The sequence below is a fragment of the Microcaecilia unicolor genome, chromosome 11, assembly GCF_901765095.1.
Source record: "Microcaecilia unicolor chromosome 11, aMicUni1.1, whole genome shotgun sequence".
NCBI lineage: Eukaryota > Metazoa > Chordata > Amphibia > Gymnophiona > Siphonopidae > Microcaecilia > Microcaecilia unicolor.
The window spans coordinates 191,142,856-191,162,663 of record NC_044041.1 but is presented as its reverse complement, the minus strand read 5'-3'; the positions used below and the strand labels follow the sequence as shown (position 1 = coordinate 191,162,663).

Genomic DNA, 19,808 nt, shown 5'->3' with positions numbered 1-19,808 from the left:
AAACAAAATAGACACTCGTCCTCGAAAGCTCATGCAGGAAGACCTTAGAAAACTGGAAGACTGGGCATTCAAATGGCAGATGAAATCTAATGTAGATAAATGCAAAGTAATGCACATTGGGAAGAATAATCCAAATCATAGCTATCTGATGCCAGGGTCCACTTTAGGAGTCAAGAAAAAGACCTAGGTGACATTGTAGACAATACACTGAAATCTTCTGCCCAGTGTGTGACAGCGGCCAAAAAAGCAAACAGGATGCTATAGGAATTATTAAGCGAGGGATGCAAAATAAGACCAAAAATATTATAATGCCTCTGTATCGCTCCATGGTGTGACCTCACCTGAGTACTGTGTTCAGTTCTGGACACCGTATCTCAAAAAAGATATAGCGGAATTAGAAAAGGTTCAAAGAAGAGCGACTAAAATGATAAAGGGGATGGAAGTCCTCTCGTACGAGGAAAGGCTAAAGAGGTTAGGGCCCTTCAGCTTGGAAAAGAGACGGATGAGGGGGGATATGATTGAGGTCTACAAAATCCTGAGTGGTGTGGAACAGGTGGAGGTGAATCGGTTTTTCTCTCATTCAAAAAGTACAAAGACCAGGGGACACTCAATAAAGTTGCATGGGAGTACTTTTAAAATGAATAAGAGGAAATACTTTTTTCACTCAAAGAATAGCTAAGCTCTGGAACTCATTGCCGGAGGATGAGGTAACAGTGGTTAGTGTATCTGGTTTTAAAAAAGATTTGGACAAGTTCCTGGAGGAAAAGTCCATAGCCTGTTATTGAAATAGACATGGGGGAAGCCACTGCTTGCCCCGGGATTGGTAGAGTGGAATGTTGCTACTAATTGTACTTGTGACCTGGACTGGCCACTGCTGGAAGCAGGATACTGGGCTTGATGGGCCATTGGTCTGACCCAGTATGGCTGTTCTTATGTTCTAATGTTCTTATGTAATGAAACGGTTAGTCTATGATATGCCTCTCCATTCAAAAAGCTACCTCTTGTCAGTGGCGTCGCGAGGGCAGCTGACACCCGGGGCGGGTCGCCGCTGCGCACCCCCCCCCGGGTGCAGCGCGACGCACCCTTCCCCCTCCATAGCGCAACCCCCCCCCCCCCCCCCCGCGAGAACATACCTGGAAGGTGGTGAGGGGCAGGCGGGAGAGCCAATCCGCCGAGTGCAAGCCGCTGGGGGGTGTTGGCGCCTCGCTGGTTCCTTGCTCTCTCTGCCCCGGAACAGAACCTGTTCCGGGGTAGAGAGAGCAGGGAACCAGCGAGGCGCTGACACCCCCCAGCGGCGTGCACCCGGGGCGGACCACCGCCCCGCTCCCCCCCCCCCCCCCCCCCCCCTTCCTACGCCACTGCCTCTTGTTCAATTTTTATACCATTTGAGGTATTTGAACAGAGAGGAGCGAGAAAGTTGTTCATTCTTCAGCACAGAAAGGAGGAGAACTGCTCTCATTACCTTGTGTTGGGTCGTGAGACTCCCAGAAGACTTTGAGAAGAGCCTCATAGCTGGTTTCCTTTGGATCATAGATGACTCTCACCACTTCCACATGCCCCGTCAGACCTGGAGGTGAAAAAAAACCCCATAAAACTGGTGTATCTCGTGGAGCACTGGATATACCTGTGCAGCTAAGACGGCAGGCTGGTGCCTAAGAGATCCTTTTACAAAGCTGGAAAGGACCTTATTCAGGGCTTTTCCATGTGCTAAGGCCATTTTTACCGCAACTGGAAAATGGCCGATTTTCCTTTATCTGAATGCGTTAATGTTGACATTACAGCACAGCCATTAAAAAAAATTACCGCCTTAATGCTGCGCTAATCAGTTGGTCTAAACAACAACCAACAGGTCAGGGTAAGAAACTCCCCCCACATGTAGTCCAGAACCGGTAACAGAGAGTAGGGGTGGACCAAAAATTCTCATCAGCCGATGGTAGGTTGAAGTAACTTTATTCAGCACCAAATGCGTATATGGCCCGGGGCCGTGTTTCGACGGATCCACCCCTGAAGCAGACAGTGGATCCGTCGAAACACGGCCCCGTGTCGGGTCATGTACACAATTGGTGCTGAATAAAGTTATTTCAACTTTCCATCGGCTGATGAGATTTTTTGGTCCACCCCTACTCTCTGTTACCGGCGCTAATCAGCACACGGCAGTGCCGACATGTTAACTGATTAGCGCAGAAACGCCCTCTCTCTGCCCGTGGACAGGCCCCCTTGGCCAAAAAAATAAAAAATAATTTTTAGTGCGTGGCTGGCATGGGTATATTTGAAACTTACCGCAGGATGACTCATCATGCCCCGTGGTAAGCCCGTTTAAGTTGCAGTAAGCATAGGTTAATGCTTACTACAGCTTAGTAAAAAGACTCCTAAGTGATGGAAGGAGCAGGGAATTGGCTGACGTGGAAGGGCATTTTCGAAAGGGACGTCCAAGTTGCGATCCAGGGGCAGGGAAACCCGTATTTTCGAAACAAGATGGATGTCCATCTTTCATTTCGAAAATACTGTCAGAGACGTCCAAATCCTTAAATTTGGACATCCCTAGATATGGACGTTTCTGACTTTCGGCGATTTTCGAAACCAAAGACGTCCATGTCAAAAACGTCCTAATGCAAGCCATTTGGGCGAGGGAGGAGCCAGTATTTGCAGTGCATTGATCCCCCTGACATGCCAGGACACCAACCGGGCACCCTAGGGGGCACTGCAGTGGACTTCATATAATGCTCCCAGGAACATTGCTCCCTTACCTTGTGTGCTGAGCCCCCCCAAAACCCACTACCCACAACTGTACACCACTACCATAGCCCTTAGGGGTGAAGGGGGGCACCTAGATGTGGGTACAGTGGGTTTGTGGTGGGTTTTGGAGGCTCACTGTTTCCTCCACAAATGTAGGGGGGTATGGGCCTGGGTCCACCTGTCTGAAGTGCACTGCAGTACCCACTAAAAAAAGCTCCAGGGACCTGCATGCACTGTCATGGACCTGAGTATGACATCTGAGGCTGGCATAGAGGCTGGCACGACATATTTTTAAAGATTTTTTTGAGGGTGGGAGGGGGTTAGTGACCACTGGGGGAGTAAGGGGAGGTCATCCCCAATTCTCTCCGGTGGTCATCTGGTCATTTTGGGCACCTTTTAGTGCCTTAGTCGTAAGAAAAACAGGTCCGGGTGTTCATCAGGGACGTCCTTGTTTTTTTTCGATTATGGGTCAAGGGCATCCAAGTGTTAGGCACGCCCAAGTCCTGCCTCCGACATGCCCCGTTGAACTTTGGACGTCCTTGCGATGGACTGCAGTTGGAGACGTCCTAAATCGGGTTTGATTATACCGATTTGCACGTCCCTGGGAGAAGGACGTCCATCTTCCGATTTATATCGAAAGATGGACGTCCTTCTCTTTCGAAAATGAGCCCAAAAGTCACTTTTTCCTGCTTTTCAACAGCCAGTGGGATATGACTTCTGCGGGTTTCAATTTTCTGTCTGTCTGGAGGCAAATTGACTTTCCTCAAAGAGGACTGATCGGGAGTCAGATTGGGAGTGGGGGTTAAGGCCGACCAAAGGCTTGGAATGTAACCTACTGAAAATGACCCACAACCTGAGCTCATTTTCAATGAGGTCACTGTGAAAAGCAGAAGAAAATTCACAACTCTGCAGACTTTTTGGTTCCTTCTCTTTTTGTCATCTCATGGTTATTGCTTTCAGTTAACCAATGGATGTACCAGTCTCGTCTTTTATATGAAAATGATGGTACAAATGTGCCCTATCATTACAGCTTTAAGGACACTTGGCACTGTGTATATTTACAACATTAATACCACACTGTAAATACTGGTGTCTGGAGTCTGTTGACTTTTCCAGGAGTGTAGCCATAACCTGATTGGGGGGGGGGGGGAGGGGGAAATTTGGCAGGCATGATCAAGCCCCACCAGCTGAAGGTATTATCTGCTGGAATCTGGGACTATGCTGCCTGAGGAGCAACGAAACAAGCAGTCTGCTCCAACCTCCGACGCCTGCACTTCCGCACAAGCGCAGTTCAGTTGCATGAACTGAGCATGTGCGAAACTGCCGGCATCGGTGGCTGCAGCACCCTGCCAACTTTCTTCTGCTCAGACAGCACAGGCAGAGGCTCCGGCAGTGAATCACTTTGGCTAGTGGGGTGTGAGCATCCCTACCAGCCACGCATTCAGTGCTGCAAATTTGGAAGGGGGGCCAGGGCCCCTCTGTGGCTACGCCACTGCCTTTGACCTTCTACGCAGGGTCAGTCTCATAGTATGAGATGTGAGAACCCATAACTTCGCAGTTCATTCTGTAAGACTGGCCAGTGTGGCAAAGAAAGCTGGTGAGCCATTGTGCTCTTCTTCTTGCCAGCCACAGGGGCTCAGCAGCCAGAGGAAATGTTAGGGCATCTTGGGGAGCCTGGTTGAGCCGGTAGGTTGCAAGAGGTCTGTGAGGTGCAAGGTTAAAGGTTCGCAAAGAGTGCCAAATATCCTTGCACTAGCCCTGAAGGGGCTCCAGTGGAGTGGCTGCCCTGATAGCATACTCATGCAGTGGTAGCAGCAAACGCAGAACTTCAGCACACAGACCACACAGCCCATACACTGGTCCTGTTCCCTTGTACAGGTTTCCTAGGTAACAGGAAGAGGGGACCGGGACAAGACCTGTGCACTTTACAGACCCTGAATTTCTGTACTTAGCTTCTGCTGTTGTCTTGCACTTTACTTAAGCAAGTCAGTGGAGAGTGGAGTATGAGGAAGAGAAGAGAGAGAAAGGTGCCAGATTTTGAGCAGGGAATGGAAAGGAGATAAGGTCGCAGAGAGAAATAGAGAGACTTTGAGGGAAAGAGGAGACAGGAGCAGGAGATCATAAGGGACGGGGATTGGAGGGGAGGAAGAACGAGAGAAAGACCAGGACAGATGATGTAGAACTTTCAGGGTAGAGGTGGAAAAATCAGAGGGGGAAGAAATTTCACACCCCTCCACTCACTAATCTGACCCTCAGCCCCCTAAGGGCTACACCTATTTAACTGAGCTGGGCAAAGATGGGAACTCTACTTCTATCTGAAAGAGACAGGATCATAGCAAATTAATGAGAAAGCACAGCCCACATGATATGTGTGAAATCTACCCCAGGGTCCTCAAAGCACAAGAACCACCCAGAATCTTTCACAAAATACTTGCAGAGCTGGTGGTTGGGAGGCGGGGCTAGTGCTGGGCAGACTTATACGGTCTGTGCCGGGGCTGGTGGTTGGGCGGCGGGGCTAGTGCTGGGCAGACTTATACGGTCTGTGCCGGGGCTGGTGGTTGGGCGGCGGGGATAGTGCTGGGCAGACTTATACAGTCTGTGCCAGAGCCGGTGGTGGGAGGCGGGACTGGTAGTTGGGAGGCGAGGATAGTGTTGGGCAGACTTATACAGCCTGTGCCAGAGCTGGTGGTGGGGGGCGGGGTTGGTGGTTGGGAGGTGGGGATAGGGCTGGCCAGACTTATACGGTCTGTGCCCTGAAGAGGACAGTACAAATAAAAAAGTAGCACATATGAATTTATCTTGTTGGGCAGACTGGATGGACCGTGCAGGTCTTTTTCTGCCGTCATCTACTATGTTACTATGTTACTATGTTACTATGAGGGAACATCTGAGTGTTGGAGGAAGTTGTAGGCTTCTTCTACCCAACCGCACCCATCACTTTGGATTTAAGTAAACTGAAGATGTTCATTTGCTGGTCTAGGGATGCTGCTTGCTCAGCAGGCCTCAATGTGTTTTGGCTTGTGTGTTTTCCATTTTGATGAGACTTGCCGTTTTCTGCTCCTGTGAATCCATCCAAGGCTGCCAAGTGGGCCATCAGAGTTCAGCAGAACCGTTGGTGCAGCATGGCAAACCCTTAGAAAGTCGCATGACCGCTGTGCTTGGTAATCTTTTACACATTTTCTTTTGGATAAGTTCAAAGAGCACTTCAACCGCTTGTCAATTCACCTCAAATGCCCTTCCAGACTGAGTTAGGGATTCATCTCAACATTCAGGAGAGAAAGTTAAAGGAGAACTTTCTATACAGAGGGAGGAGGAGAGATCGTGCCCCCCCCCCCCCCCAGCTCTTGATACACCTAAAACATCAATAAAGGGTGACCTGGGCAGGTGCTGAAATGTCAGTGGTTGGACAGAGAAGATCGAGTATTGGGAAGAGGTGATGTGGGAACTGGGGAAGGGGGAGATGATGGTGTGCCCTGGGGATCGATCAGAAGTAGGATGGCAAGCAGGACCAGTGCTACCATAAGGCATATGAGACGAGATTCTATATACGGTGCCTGAAAAATCGGCGCTGAAAATATTTCCGCCTAGGCGTATTTTGAATATGCCTAGGCAGAAATATTTTCAGCACCGATTTCGAATATGCCTAGGCAGTTTATAGAAGAAGCCTAGTGGCCATACCTGCACCTAACTGTAGGCACGTCCATTTACGCCAAGTAAAACTCAGTGTAAATACTGGCACCTAATTTAGGTACAGAGCAGGTGTATTCTATTACCATGCACGTAGATTTTCGGAACGCCCACGGTCCGCCCATTTCACGCCCATGGCCATGCCCCCTTTGTGGCAGCGCATGTTAGAATTTACACGCACCACTTAATTTTATTTATTTATTTATTTATTTATTGCATTTGTACCCCACATTTTCCCACCTATTTGCAGGCTCAATGTGGCTTATACATAGTACCGTCAAAGGCATTTGCCCAGTCGGTGGATAACAAATTCAAAGTTGCATAGTGATCATATGAGGTATAAGTGGAGGGTCGGAATGGATGAAGATTGCGTGTTGTCCTGTGCGATCATAGTCATGCTGTGTTGGTAGGTGAAGAAGGTTACGTGGGGTCGTTGGGGTAGGCCTTTTTGAAGAGGTTGGTTTTTAGTGATTTCCTGAAGTTCAAGTGGTCGTGGATTGTTTTCACAGCTTTTGGGAGCCCATTCCATAGTTGTGCGCTTATGTAGGAGAAGCCAGCTGCGTAACTTGTTTTGTATTTCAGTCCTTTGCAATTTGGGTAGTGTAGGTTTCGGTAGGATCTTGACGATCTGACTTTGTTTCTTATTGGTAAGTCTATGAGGTCCGTCATGTATCCTGGGACTACGCCGTAGATGATTTTGTGGACTAAGGTGCAGATTTTGAAGATGATCCGTTCTTTGATTGGGAGTCAATGCAACTTTTCTCGGAAGGGTTTGGCACTTTCGAAGCGTGTTTTGCTGAATATCAGCCTGGCTGCTGTATTTTGGGTGGTCTGGAGTTTTTTTATGAGTTGTTCTTTGCAGCCCGCGTAGATTCCGTTGCAATAATCTGCATGGCTTAGGACCATTGAAAAGTTGCTCTTGGGAAGAAAGGTTTTAATCGTTTGAGCTTCCACATTGCATAGAACATTTTCTTTGTTGCAGAGTTTTACTTTACAGAATATGCCTAGCAAGTTGTACACGTAAATTCTAATTAATGCCAATTAGTATCAATAATTGCTTGTTAAGTGCCAATTATCGGTGCTGATTGGCTTGGTACAAAATTAAATTGCATGCACATATGTAGAATACAACCGGATTTGCATGTTCAATTTTGGTCGAGCTATATAGAATCCGGGGCATAAGGTGGTTGCCTATAGCATCAAATGGGGGAGGGGGGAACAAGCATCAGAAAGCGTTCCTGAAAAATCCCCTGCACAGCTGAGTTTGGATCTCCCTTCTAACCCTACCTGCTCCCCTCCCCCCCACCATCACTGCCACATCTTCCCTGGATCTGGCAGCAGCAATGGCCACAAAGAAGAAAATCGGGTGTGGGGCCTCTGAACATCCAGCTGCATTCCACCCACATGCAAACAGGAAGTCTGTACCACCCAGCTTCATTTATTTTATTTATTTTGTCATTGACACTTTTGTGATTCCTGGGCACTGCTGCTGTGGCAGTGGTGGAGGTAAGAAAGTGGTTGGGAGGGGAGATGCTGAATGTGTGTGTGGGGGCGAGAGGATGGGGGTGCACGTATGAAGGTTTACAAAGGACACCTAATATTCTTGCACCGGTCCTGATGTCAAGGAGAGTGTGTAGGAAGCTGAGGGAGGACATGCTGGATTGTTTTTTTGTTAATGAGGATTTGGTAGAAACAGGCTGCCTTGCACCCTGTCTGTTTCTTTGCTGCTGACTCTCCTCCTTCCTGTCACTGTCATTTCTTTTGCCTTTGTGCTCTCTCGCCAGCTGGATTTTTCTGTATGCCAGAAGGCAGCCGGCCTCCCTCTGTGCTCCCTGCACTCAGCAAAAATTGCTGCAGAGCTGCATCTCATTACTGCCCTGAATCTCCTGCTTAACCCATTGCTGACCAACTAGAACTTATATTGCAGTGGGGAAAGCTGCATTCTCCCAATGCACCTCAAGACGTGTCCTGTAGCATCACCTGTTATTCCAGCCTTGAGACTCCCAAACACAGTAAGCTAATGCACCTCATTTTTGCCTTGCAACATCTGCTGTCATCCCAGTACTGAGACACACACATGCAGCTCTGCCAGCTTACCTCAATCCTGCCTGAAGCACTCTCTGCTCTCCCAGTACTGAGACACACACATGCAGCTCTGCCAGCGTACCTCAATCCTGCCTGAAGCACTCTCTGCTCTCCCAGTACTGAGACACACACATGCAGCTCTGCCAGCGTACCTCAATCCTGCCTGAAGCACTCTCTGCTCTCCCAGTACTGAGACACACACATGCAGCTCTGCCAGCGTACCTCAATCCTGCCTGAAGCACTCTCTGCTCTCCCAGTACTGAGTCACACACATGTAGCTCTGCCAGCGTACCTCAATCCTGCCTGAAGCACTCTCTGCTCTCCCAGTACTGAGTCACACACATGCAGCTCTGCCAGTGTACCTCAATCCTGCCTGAAGCACTCTCTGCTCTCCCAGTACTGAGTCACACACATGCAGCTCTGCCAGTGTACCTCAATCCTGCCTGAAGCACTCTCTGCTCTCCCAGTACTGAGTCACACACATGCAGCTCTGCCAGTGTACCTCAATCCTGCCTGAAGCACTCTCTGCTCTCCCAGTACTGAGTCACACACATGCAGCTCTGCCAGCGTACCTCAATCCTGCCTGAAGCACTCTCTGCTCTCCCAGTACTGAGACACACACATGCAGCTCTGCCAGCGTACCTCAATCCTGCCTGAAGCACTCTCTGCTCTCCCAGTACTGAGTCACACACATGTAGCTCTGCCAGCGTACCTCAATCCTGCCTGAAGCACTCTCTGCTCTCCCAGTACTGAGTCACACACATGCAGCTCTGCCAGTGTACCTCAATCCTGCCTGAAGCACTCTCTGCTCTCCCAGTACTGAGTCACACACATGCAGCTCTGCCAGTGTACCTCAATCCTGCCTGAAGCACTCTCTGCTCTCCCAGTACTGAGTCACACACATGCAGCTCTGCCAGTGTACCTCAATCCTGCCTGAAGCACTCTCTGCTCTCCCAGTACTGAGTCACACACATGCAGCTCTGCCAGTGTACCTCAATCCTGCCTGAAGCACTCTCTGCTCTCCCAGTACTGAGTCACACACATGCAGCTCTGCCAGTGTACCTCAATCCTGCCTGAAGCACTCTCTGCTCTCCCAGTACTGAGACACACACATGCAGCTCTGGCAATGTACCTCAGTCCCGACTTAGAGCACTGCCTCCTCTTTCGATATTGAGACCACCCACAGATCTGCCAGTGCACCTCAGTTCTTACCTTTTTTTCCCTCCTTTTATTTTGTGCAGTTAATATAAGGATGCCAGAAATAGGTTTGTTGCACTTGACTCTCCAGTGCTTTCATCCTTACATTGAGTTTATATATTCAAAGACCCCCGCCCCATTCCCCATCATCTACTAAGGGGGCATCCTGCCTGGCACTCAGATAAATGATGCAGTGGTGGAGATGCTACACCTGAGGGTGAACCCTGCTGTAGAAAGATCACATAAGCAGTGGCGTTCCTAGGGGGGCTGACACCCGGGGCGGATCGCCGATGAGCCCCGCCCCCCGGGTGCAGCGCCCCCCCCGGATGCAGCACGGACCCCCCCCCCCGGCAAAGGAACCCCCCCGGGTGCACGCCGCTGGGGGGGGGGTGCCGCGCGCGCCTGTCCTCCATTGTTCCATGCTTCTTCTCTACCCCGGAACAACCTGTTCCGGGGCAGAGAAGAAACATGGAACAACGGAGGACAGGCGCGCGTGGCACCCCCCCCCAGCGGCGTGCACCCGGGGCGGACCGCCCCCCCTAGGAACGCCACTGCACATAAGGGTAAACCTCACTGCATCAAGATCGAGAGAATAACAGTGGCAGCGAATGAGATCAACATGGAATGTTGCTAGTGGAGGAGTAGCCTAGTGGTTAGTGCAGTGGGTTTTGATCCTTCGGGCAATCAAGCCATTGTGACATCACTGATGAGGTTGGCTCTTATTGGTGGAATGAGTGGAGGAGTAGCCTAGTGGTTAGTGCAGCAGACTTTGATCCTCGGGGACTGGGTTCAATTCCTACTGCATCTCCATGTGACTCTGGGCAAGTCACTTAACCCTCCATTGCCCCTGGTACAAAATAAGTACCTGAATATATGTAAACCGCTTTGAATGTAGTTGCAAAAACCTCAGAAAGGCAGTATATCAAGTCCCATTTCTCTTTCCCCCTTTCCCTTATGACATCACAATATCAGAAGTGAGCCAAGTATCGGGCAATCAAGCCATTGTGACATCACTGATGAGGTTGGCTCTTATTGGTGGAATGAGTGGAGGAGTAGCCTAGTGGTTAGTGCAGTGGACTTTGATCCTGGGGAACTGGGTTCAATTCCCACTGCAGCTCCTTGTGACCTTGAGCAAGTCACCTAACCCTCCATTGCCCCTGGTACAAAATAAGTACCTGAATATATGTAAACCGCTTTGAATGTAGTTGCAAAAATCTCAGAAAGGCAGTATATCAAGTCCCATTTCTCTTTCCCCCTTTCCCTTATGACATCACAATATCAGAAGTGAGCCAAGTATCGGGCAATCAAGCCATTGTGACATCACTGATGAGGTTGGCTCTTATTGGTGGAATGAGTGTAGGAGTAGCCTAGTGGTTAGTGCAATGGACTTTAAGCCATTGTGACATCACTGATGAGGTTGGCTCTTATTGGTGGAATGAGTGGAGGAGTAGCCTAGCGGTTAGTGCAATGGACTTTGATCCTGGGGAACTGGGTTCAATTCCCTCTGCAGCTCCTTGTGACCTTGAGCAAGTCACCTAACCCTCCATTGCCCCAGGTACGAAAAGAGACAGAGAAAGTACCTGCATATAGTGCTGCATATGTCTAGTAGCGCTACAGAAATGATCAGCATAGAAAAATTTCTGTTTCGTGCTAATTCAAGTGCGGTCTTTACCTGCCCACTGCAATTCCCCAGCTATAGTCCTGAAGTGTCACTTCAAGGAACTACACACTCTCCCTTGAGGGACCATTTTCTTACAGTGTGTGTCAATGAAACGCTAATTCAGGGCTTCCTGGTGCAGTATGACTTGAGCGTTTTCTGAGTAGAGCAGGTTGTCTTTTATAAGAAACAGATTGAGGGGAGGGGTCAGAATTTGTTGTACGGGGGTGGGGGGTTACTTTGAGAAAAGCAAAACTTCTGTTTGTTGTAACTAAGATGTGTTTTTTAAGGGGGACCAATGATAAATTGCAGTGCTGTCACCGAATGCTGTGTGCCAGTACAGCATACGCCGCCATCTGTTCTGAGACTGCAAGATACACAGACATCCTCTTGGGACAAAAGGAATTCTAGAAAACCGCGGCAGTGGTGCAAAAATGACTTGAAAGTTGTGAAGTGGCTGGGTAGAAACGATCCATCAATGAATGTAAACTGCTCAAGGGAGAGGAAGAGATAGTAACATAGTACATAGTAAATGACGGCAGAAAAAGACCTGCACGGTCCATCCAGTCTGCCCAACAAGATAAACTCATATGTGCTACTTTTTGTGTATACCTTACCTTGATTTGTACCTGCCATTTTCAGGGCACAGACAGTATAAGTCTGCCCAGCACTATCCCCGCCTCCCAACCACGGCTCTGGCACAGACCGTACAAGTCTGCCCAGCACTATCCCCGCCTCCCACCACCTGCTCTGGCACAGACCGTATAAGTCTGCCCAGCACTACTATCCCCTCCTCCCAACCACCAGCCCTGCCTCCCACCACCGGCTCTGGCACAGACCGTATAAGTCTGCCCAGCACTATCCCCGCCTCCCAACCACCAGCCCCGCCTCCCAACCACCAGCCCCGCCTCCCACCACCAGCTCTGGCACAGACCGTATAAGTCTGCCCAGCACTATCCCCTCCTCCCAACCACCAGCCCTGCCTCCCACCACCGGCTCTGGCACAGACCGTATAAGACTGCCCAGCACTATCCCCTCCTCCCAACCACCAGCCCTGCCTCCCACCACCGGCTCTGGCACAGACCGTATAAGTCTGCCCAGCACTATCCCCGCCTCCCAACCACCAGCCCCGCCTCCCAACCACCAGCCCCGCCTCCCACCACCAGCTCTGGCACAGACCGTAAAAGTCTGCCCAGCACTATCCCCTCCTCCCAACCACCAGCCCTGCCTCCCACCACCGGCTCTGGCACAGACCGTTTAAGACTGCCCAGCACTATCCCCGCCTCCCAACCACCAGTCCCGCCTCCCACCACCGGCTCTGGCACAGACCGTATAAGTCTGCCCAGCACTATCCCCGCCTCCCATCCACCAGTCCCGCCTCCCACCACCGGCTCTGGCACAGACCGTATAAGTCTGCCCAGCACTATCCCCGCCTCCCATCCACCAGTCCCGCCTCCCACCACCGGCTCTGGCACAGACCGTATAAGTCTGCCCAGCACTATCCCCGCCTCCCGCCACCAGCTCTGCCACCCAATCTCGGCTAAGCTCTTTAGGATCCATTCCTTCTGAACAGGATTCCTTTATGATAGTGGATGATACGGATGGACAGACTGAACAGGCCATATGATCTTTATCTGCCTTCATTTTTTTATGTTTCTATGTAAGGTCCTTTCCTCAGGTAACATCCTCACACTCCCAGCAGCCCTGGATCCTTAAGGCAATGATTTTAGGATATGTTGAATACTGGCATCTTTAAACCTTCATTCAAAGGGGTACCGCAGCATCGTTTTGGTCAGAGGGGGCCACACAAACCAATCTTCTTCTACATTCGCCAAGCTCTCTAGTTGATGATGCTGTTTTGGGAAAAAGTTGATGGGACCATGGCTCTTGTAACTCATCCCATTCTGCTTCCTGTAAACCATCATCAGCTCTATAATGTCAGTGCTCTTCTGGGAGTCACACTGGTCCTGGAGGAAACTGGAAACTACATAGGGCCCAACAGAAGAAGCCATTGCATTACATCAACTGTCCAGACCACGTAGGTCCTTTCTTAAGAATGGACTCTCGGTTATTTTACTACTTGGATACAGGATGGAGGGGGAGAGTGTATACGTATGTTTGTGTGTGTGGAAGAGGAAGTTGAGAACTACAGGCTGAAGTGGAGGAGTAGCCTAGTGGTTAGTGCAGTGGAACATGGAATGTTGCTACTATTTGAGATTCCATTGCTACTATTTGAGATTCTAGATGGAATGTTGGTAGTGCAGGAGTAAGCCTAGTGGTTATTGCAGTGGAACATGGAATGTTGCTACTATTTGAGATTCTACATGGAATGTTGCTAGTGGAGGAGTAACCTAGTGGTTAGTGCAGTGGAACATGGAATGTTGCTACTATTTGAGATTCTACATGGAATGTTTCAAGTGGAGGAGTAGGCTAGTGGTTAGTGCAGTGGAACATGGAATGTTGCTACTATTTGAGATTCCATTGCTACTATTTGAGATTCTAGATGGAATGTTGGTAGTGCAGGAGTAAGCCTAGTGGTTATTGCAGTGGAACATGGAATGTTGCTACTATTTGAGATTCTACATGGAATGTTGCTAGTGGAGGAGTAACCTAGTGGTTAGTGCAGTAGAACATGGAATGTTGCTACTATTTGAGATTCTACATGGAATGTTTCAAGTGGAGGAGTAGGCTAGTGGTTAGTGCAGTGGAACATGGAATGTTGCTACTATTTGAGATTCCATTGCTACTATTTGAGATTCTACATGGAATGTTGCTAGTGGAGGAGTAGCCTAGTGGTTATTGTAGTGGAACATGGAATGTTGCTACTATTTGAGATTCTACATGGAATGTTGCTAGTGCAGGAGTAAGACTAGTGGTTATTGCAGTGGAATATGGAATGTTTCTACTATTTGAGATTCTATTGCTACTGTTTGAGATTCTACATGGAATGTTGCTAGTGCAGGAGTAAGACTAATGGTTAGTGCAGTGGAACATGGAATGTTGCTACTATTTGAGATTCCATTGCTACTATTTGAGATTCTAGATGGAATGGTGCTAGTGGAGGAGTAGCCTAATGGCTAGTGCAGCGGGCTTTGATCCTGGAGACCTGGGGTCAATTCCCACTGCAGCTCCTTGTGACCTTGGGCAAGTCACTTAACCCTCCATTGCTCCAGGTACAAAAACTTAGATTGTGAACCCTTTACGTATACAGTGCTGTGTACATCTAGTAGCGCTGTAGAAATGATTAGTAGTAGTTCTGTGGTGAGTAAATGAAAGGAAATGCTTCTAAGACAGAGGAGGGTGAGGTTTCTGGAATCCATAGGATTGCAGGACCCAAGACAGTGAAAGGACTTAGTTGATGATATGTTGAAACCCTCTGCTCAGTGTGCAGGGGCAGCTGAGGGCCCAATATTCAGCTGGCAGTGGTTAGCATTTTGCTGACCTCTGCACCCAGAAAATTCCAAGCTGGGCCATGTCTGGGCTCTGTCATTGAATTTCTGGGTATATGGAGTAAGCAAAAACAAAGGCAGTTAAATGCAATATTTGGCACTTAACTGGCTATGAAGAACTACATAAAGATAGGTCTATGTTTTACGCATCCTATTGGTGCAGTTATCTTAGCTGGTTAAGTGCTGAAAATTGCAGCTAAGTGCTGACTCCAAATCTGGAATGCCCCCAAAATAGCTCGTTTTAGCTTGAGTGCTTTCCAGTTATCTGCCACTGAAAATGTCTGGTTAGCCTGGACAGGTGATCATAGCCGCTGAGAGGGGGGGGGGGCAGGGGAGACAAAATTCCCTGGGCCCGGGCCTCCAAGTGGGGCCCGGCGCCGCAGTCCCACCTACCCTCCATCATCGACTGTCTGCCACCGGGCCGGGCTCCCTGCATTGAAATCACAGCGCCTCTCACCTCCGTGTGAAAGTGCTGCAGCAGATCGCCTTCCTTCGGGCCTCCTTCCCTCTTTGTGTCCCGCCCTCGCGGAAGTTACGTCAGACGAGGGCGGGACACAAGGAGGGAAGGAGGGCCGAAGGGAGGTGATCTGCTGCAGCGCTTTCACACAGAGGCGAGAGGCGCTGTGATTTCAATGCAGGGGGCCCGGCACCGTGGCGGACGGAGGGAGGCGGGTGGAGGGGGGGGAGCAGCGGTGGTGACCTCAGGAGGTGGAGGGGGAGCGGTGGCGGTGACCTTGGGGGGCGGCGGCGGTGGGGCGGGCCCGGCCCAGTCTCTCGGTGGCCCTGCAGGTGATTGAAATGGGCAGGAGCCAGTTAAGTGCCAAATCACCTCCTTTACCCTGCTGTTCATTCCTCTCCCTATACACCCAAGGCCCCAGCATTCTCCATTTGAGACCCCATTTAGAGTATGCGTACAATTAGAGACAGCACCTTACAAAAGAAATAAACAGGATGGAGTCAGTCCGAAGGGCGACTACTAAAATGGTCAGTGGGCTTCATCATAAAGTGTATGGGGGACAGACTTAAAGATCTCATTATGAATATTTTGGAAAAAAGGGGGGAGAGGGGAGATATGATAGACATGTTTAAATAGTTCTGTTTCATAAATACACAGGAGACAGGCCTCTTTCAACTGAAAGGAATCTACTACTATTTAACATTTCTAGAGCGCTACAAAGTGTACGCAGCGCTGTACAAACACAGAAGAAAGACAGTCCCTGCTCAAAGAGCTTACAATCTAATAGACAAAAAGTAAAGCATTTAAATTTAAAATATTTAAGCAGTCACAGGAGGACTGAAGATGTTGAAGGGTGGTCAGTGTGATTAGGTGTAACTCTGGTTGGAGTAGTGGGAGAAGGTGATAGAAGAATAGAAATGGGTGAGGTAAAGTAATGAGTGGGTTGATAGGGAGGTTATATAAGAATCTCTGGAATGAGGGGGCATAGGATGAAGGTGAGGGGAGATAGGCCTATGAGCAATCTGAGGAAAATCTTCTCTAAGGAAAGGGTGTAAAATGCGTGGAACGGCGGCTTCCCGGTGGAGGTGGCGGAAAGGAAGACTGAATCTGAAGTCAAGAGCGCTTGAGACAAGTGCCTAGGGAGAGGAAGGGATAGTAGATGGCACGGATAAGCCATATGATCTTTATCTGCCGCCGCCATTATTCCAGGGGCGTAGCCAGACACCCAATTTTGGGTGGGCCTGGGCCCAAGATGGGTGGGCGGAAAAACCCTGCCTCATCCCACAGATGATCTCTCACCTGCATGCCATATGGTCTCTCAAATATCCTCCCTCTCCCGCATACCTTTTAAATAGCAGATTCTCACCGGCAACGGGCAGCAACTAATACACACTGCTGATGTTGGCTCCGTACCCTTCCCTCTGATGCAACTTCCTGTTTCCGCCTAGGCAAGAATACATCAGAGCGAAGGCTATGGGGCCGGTGCGAGCAGTATGCGTCAGTCACTGCTCACTGCAGGCGAAGATCTGCTACTTACAAGGTATGCAGGAGGGACAGTTGTTGGGAGTTTTTGACTGGTGGGGCTTGTGGGGATCCCTGCCAGCCACATTCTAGCTATGCTGGTACTGGGTGGGCCTGGGCCCACCCAAGCCCACCCTTGGCTACGCCACTGCATTATTCTATGTTTCTCTGTTACCTGTGCAAACTTCTTCATACGTAGGGTTGGGACTGTAGCCTCCTGCGTATCCTACTTGAGTGGAGAAGACACCGGGTTGTTGCCACAATTTCTTTTCAACGCCCCAGAAACAACCCATCCCTGAAAACAACATAGAGAAAGTGAGGAGGGCAAACCGTAAGCAGCAACAGGCCAGCAGCCGCAAAACATTACAGTTTCTACTTCAAACATTGCCCATTTTACATCTATCCCAGGGACGCCTAGGCAGCCACCTAGGGCGGCAGTGTAAAAGGGGGCAGCGCAGAGCAGCTGCAGTCGAAGCAAAGCAATAGTCTTGAAAGCCACACAAACTTAAAAGAGCCATCAGCCTTATTTACAGAGAAAAAAGGACTTTGCAAATGGTCTACTTACCCAGGTAAGTAGTTTCTGGAAATTGCCCATATTATGTATCTAGTACATAAGTACATAAGTAATGCCATACTGGGAAAAGACCAAAGGTCCATCGAGCCCAGCATCCTGTCCCCGACAGCGGCCAATCCAGGCCAAGGGCACCTGGCAAACTACCCAAACGTACAAACATTTTATACATGTTATTCCCGAAATTGTGGATTTTTCCCAAGTCCATTTAGTAGCGGTCTATGGACTTCTCCTTTAGGAAACTGTCCAACCCCTTTTTAAACTCTGCCAAGCTAACCGCCTTCACCACGTTCTCCAGCAACGAATTCCAGAGTTTAATTACGCATTGGGTGAAGAAAACTTTTCTCCTATTTGTTTTAAATTTACTACACTGTAGTTTCATCGCATGCCCCCTAGTCCTAGTATTTTTAGAAAGCGTGAACAGACGCTTCACATCCACCTGTTCCACTCCACTCATTATTTTATATACCTCTATCATGTCTCCCCTCAGCCGTCTCTTCTCCAGGCTGAAAAGCCCTAGCCTCCTTAGTCTTTCCTCATAGGGAAAGTAAATGATTTAATATTTGTATGATATCCAATTATGTATTCTTACAGGATTGTCCTGGGATACATGGCATCGACTGGGTCACGATTGTTGAGTTTATCAAAATCTCAAGGGGATGTCTTGGGGCCTTAAAGTTAATTGGGGTGGGGGGGGGGGGGGCATAAGGCTGAAGATTCACCTAGGGCATCTAATACCCTTGCACTGGACCTCCCTGCATCTGGGAAAACATGGGGGACCTCAGTTAAAGCAATGAAGGTCTCAGTCAATCCAACTCTTTCAGCACTCGGTAACTTGTTATAATGTTTGTGGAAGAGGTGCTTGTCCAAAGATGACAAGGGCACTTAGTTTTGGAAGCTTTTTCTGTCTAATTGCCGAGCTCCCTCCTTCTCTCCCACATCCTCAAATGACCTATTACAGAATATGCTTAGATTTAATCTTTAAGTGAATTCTTAATGCTTGTGAACAGTGCCAGGCTGACAGATGTCAAAATCATGGAAAGTAAAGTCCTGCATTGAGAACAGTCTCATTTTGTTAATTGAGACCTTTTGATTCATGTGGAAACCAAGACGAATGATTCCCATTATTTGACCATGAAGACATTCCATGTCATGCTTCCTCTAGATTTTAGAGCACTGGTTGGATGCTTCAATGATACGACCTTTAACCGTCTGTATCCCAGGTATGTTCTGTCAACCCAGTCCTCTATGAAGACTTTCCAAAACATTCTGGTCTGAATTATACCCTAATAGGTGCTTTATAATTGTGTATAATATATAGTTGGTCTTTTGTTCATTTGTAATAAGAAATTATCTCTCCCCTTGGATATGTTGATCTCAGATGCATACAATCTGAGGCATATATCATATCAACCACCAACATTCAAGCACAATAAAAGTCTTCCTTCCCCTTCTTACCCTCCTGGTGGTCAGAATGAATAAATTAAAGATGCAAAAAAAAAAAAAAAAGCCCAAATGCTCATCACTTACCAAAGAGAGCCATTTCCAGCCCGCTTGGGAAAGATCCGAGGGTGGGATTCCCATTGACAACATGTGTGGCTGGGAGAGGAAAGAAAATCAAAATCGAGGAAAAGGGAAAGAGAAGAGAAAAGATAAATAAATAAATAATTTATTGCAAACTGTTTCAAGTCCTACAGGAATTTATGGTCTTCATAAAATCCTGTACTATTCTAGACAATCGAACATTGAATCCATTGCTATGTGACTGTACAAGATGTACGGATTGATGCTAATAAATTCTTCTTTAGGGCTTCTATGGGCATTTCCCAGTAATAATAATCTGACCATCTAACTGACTTGACCTCATCACATTGTCAACCAGTTTTCTATAACATTTTATAAAATTAAATTCTATAATTACTACCTCAACTTCAGGAAGAGGCTAAAAACCTTTCTCTTCCCAAAAACTGCTTCATAACAATCCATCATGACTTCTACCTCCTAGTATGATCCATTGTCCTTTCCTTAATGTTTTTAGTCTCATGCATTAATTCAATGGTCTCTAATATTTCTCAAACCTCACACTAACACAATCTGCTTTTGTGTCACCTAGAATGTAAACCACACTGAACCTTGGCAAGGGGATATTAGCGGTATACAAGAACTGATTTGAATATGAATTGAGTTGAATAAGGCTCCAGTTTAAACCACTGACAGGGATGGAAGAGATCTGTTTGGCAACCAGCACACACTGGTATGTTTCAACAATTTTACTGATGAACAGCCATTATACACAGTACAAGCAAACTGTACATTCAGCAACAACCATATATGAACTCAGCTTGTACAATCAAAGGCAAAAGCATTATCATCCAATTTCTTGTTTTTTTAATACCTTTCCTTCCCTCCCCCCCACTCCGTCCCCCTACCACCCACTGCCCGCCCCCC

General features: G+C 48.4%; 1 protein-coding gene across 4 annotated transcripts in view; it reads right to left on the bottom strand.

Moving 5' to 3' along the window:
• LOC115480505 (peptide methionine sulfoxide reductase MsrA 1-like) overlaps positions 1-19,808 on the bottom strand; it is an 83,379-nt gene that overhangs the window by 33,676 nt on the left and 29,895 nt on the right. For 3 of the 4 annotated variants that reach the window (XM_030219229.1, XM_030219231.1, XM_030219232.1), the window contains 3 exons: positions 18,891-18,959; positions 16,965-17,084; positions 1,463-1,567 (listed from right to left, as the gene is read on the bottom strand). In XM_030219229.1, coding sequence (XP_030075089.1) covers positions 1,463-1,567; positions 16,965-17,084; positions 18,891-18,959 — 294 coding nt within the window. The remainder of the gene's footprint in view (positions 1-1,462; positions 1,568-16,964; positions 17,085-18,890; positions 18,960-19,808) is intronic. The other variant, XM_030219230.1, reaches the window with a different exon arrangement.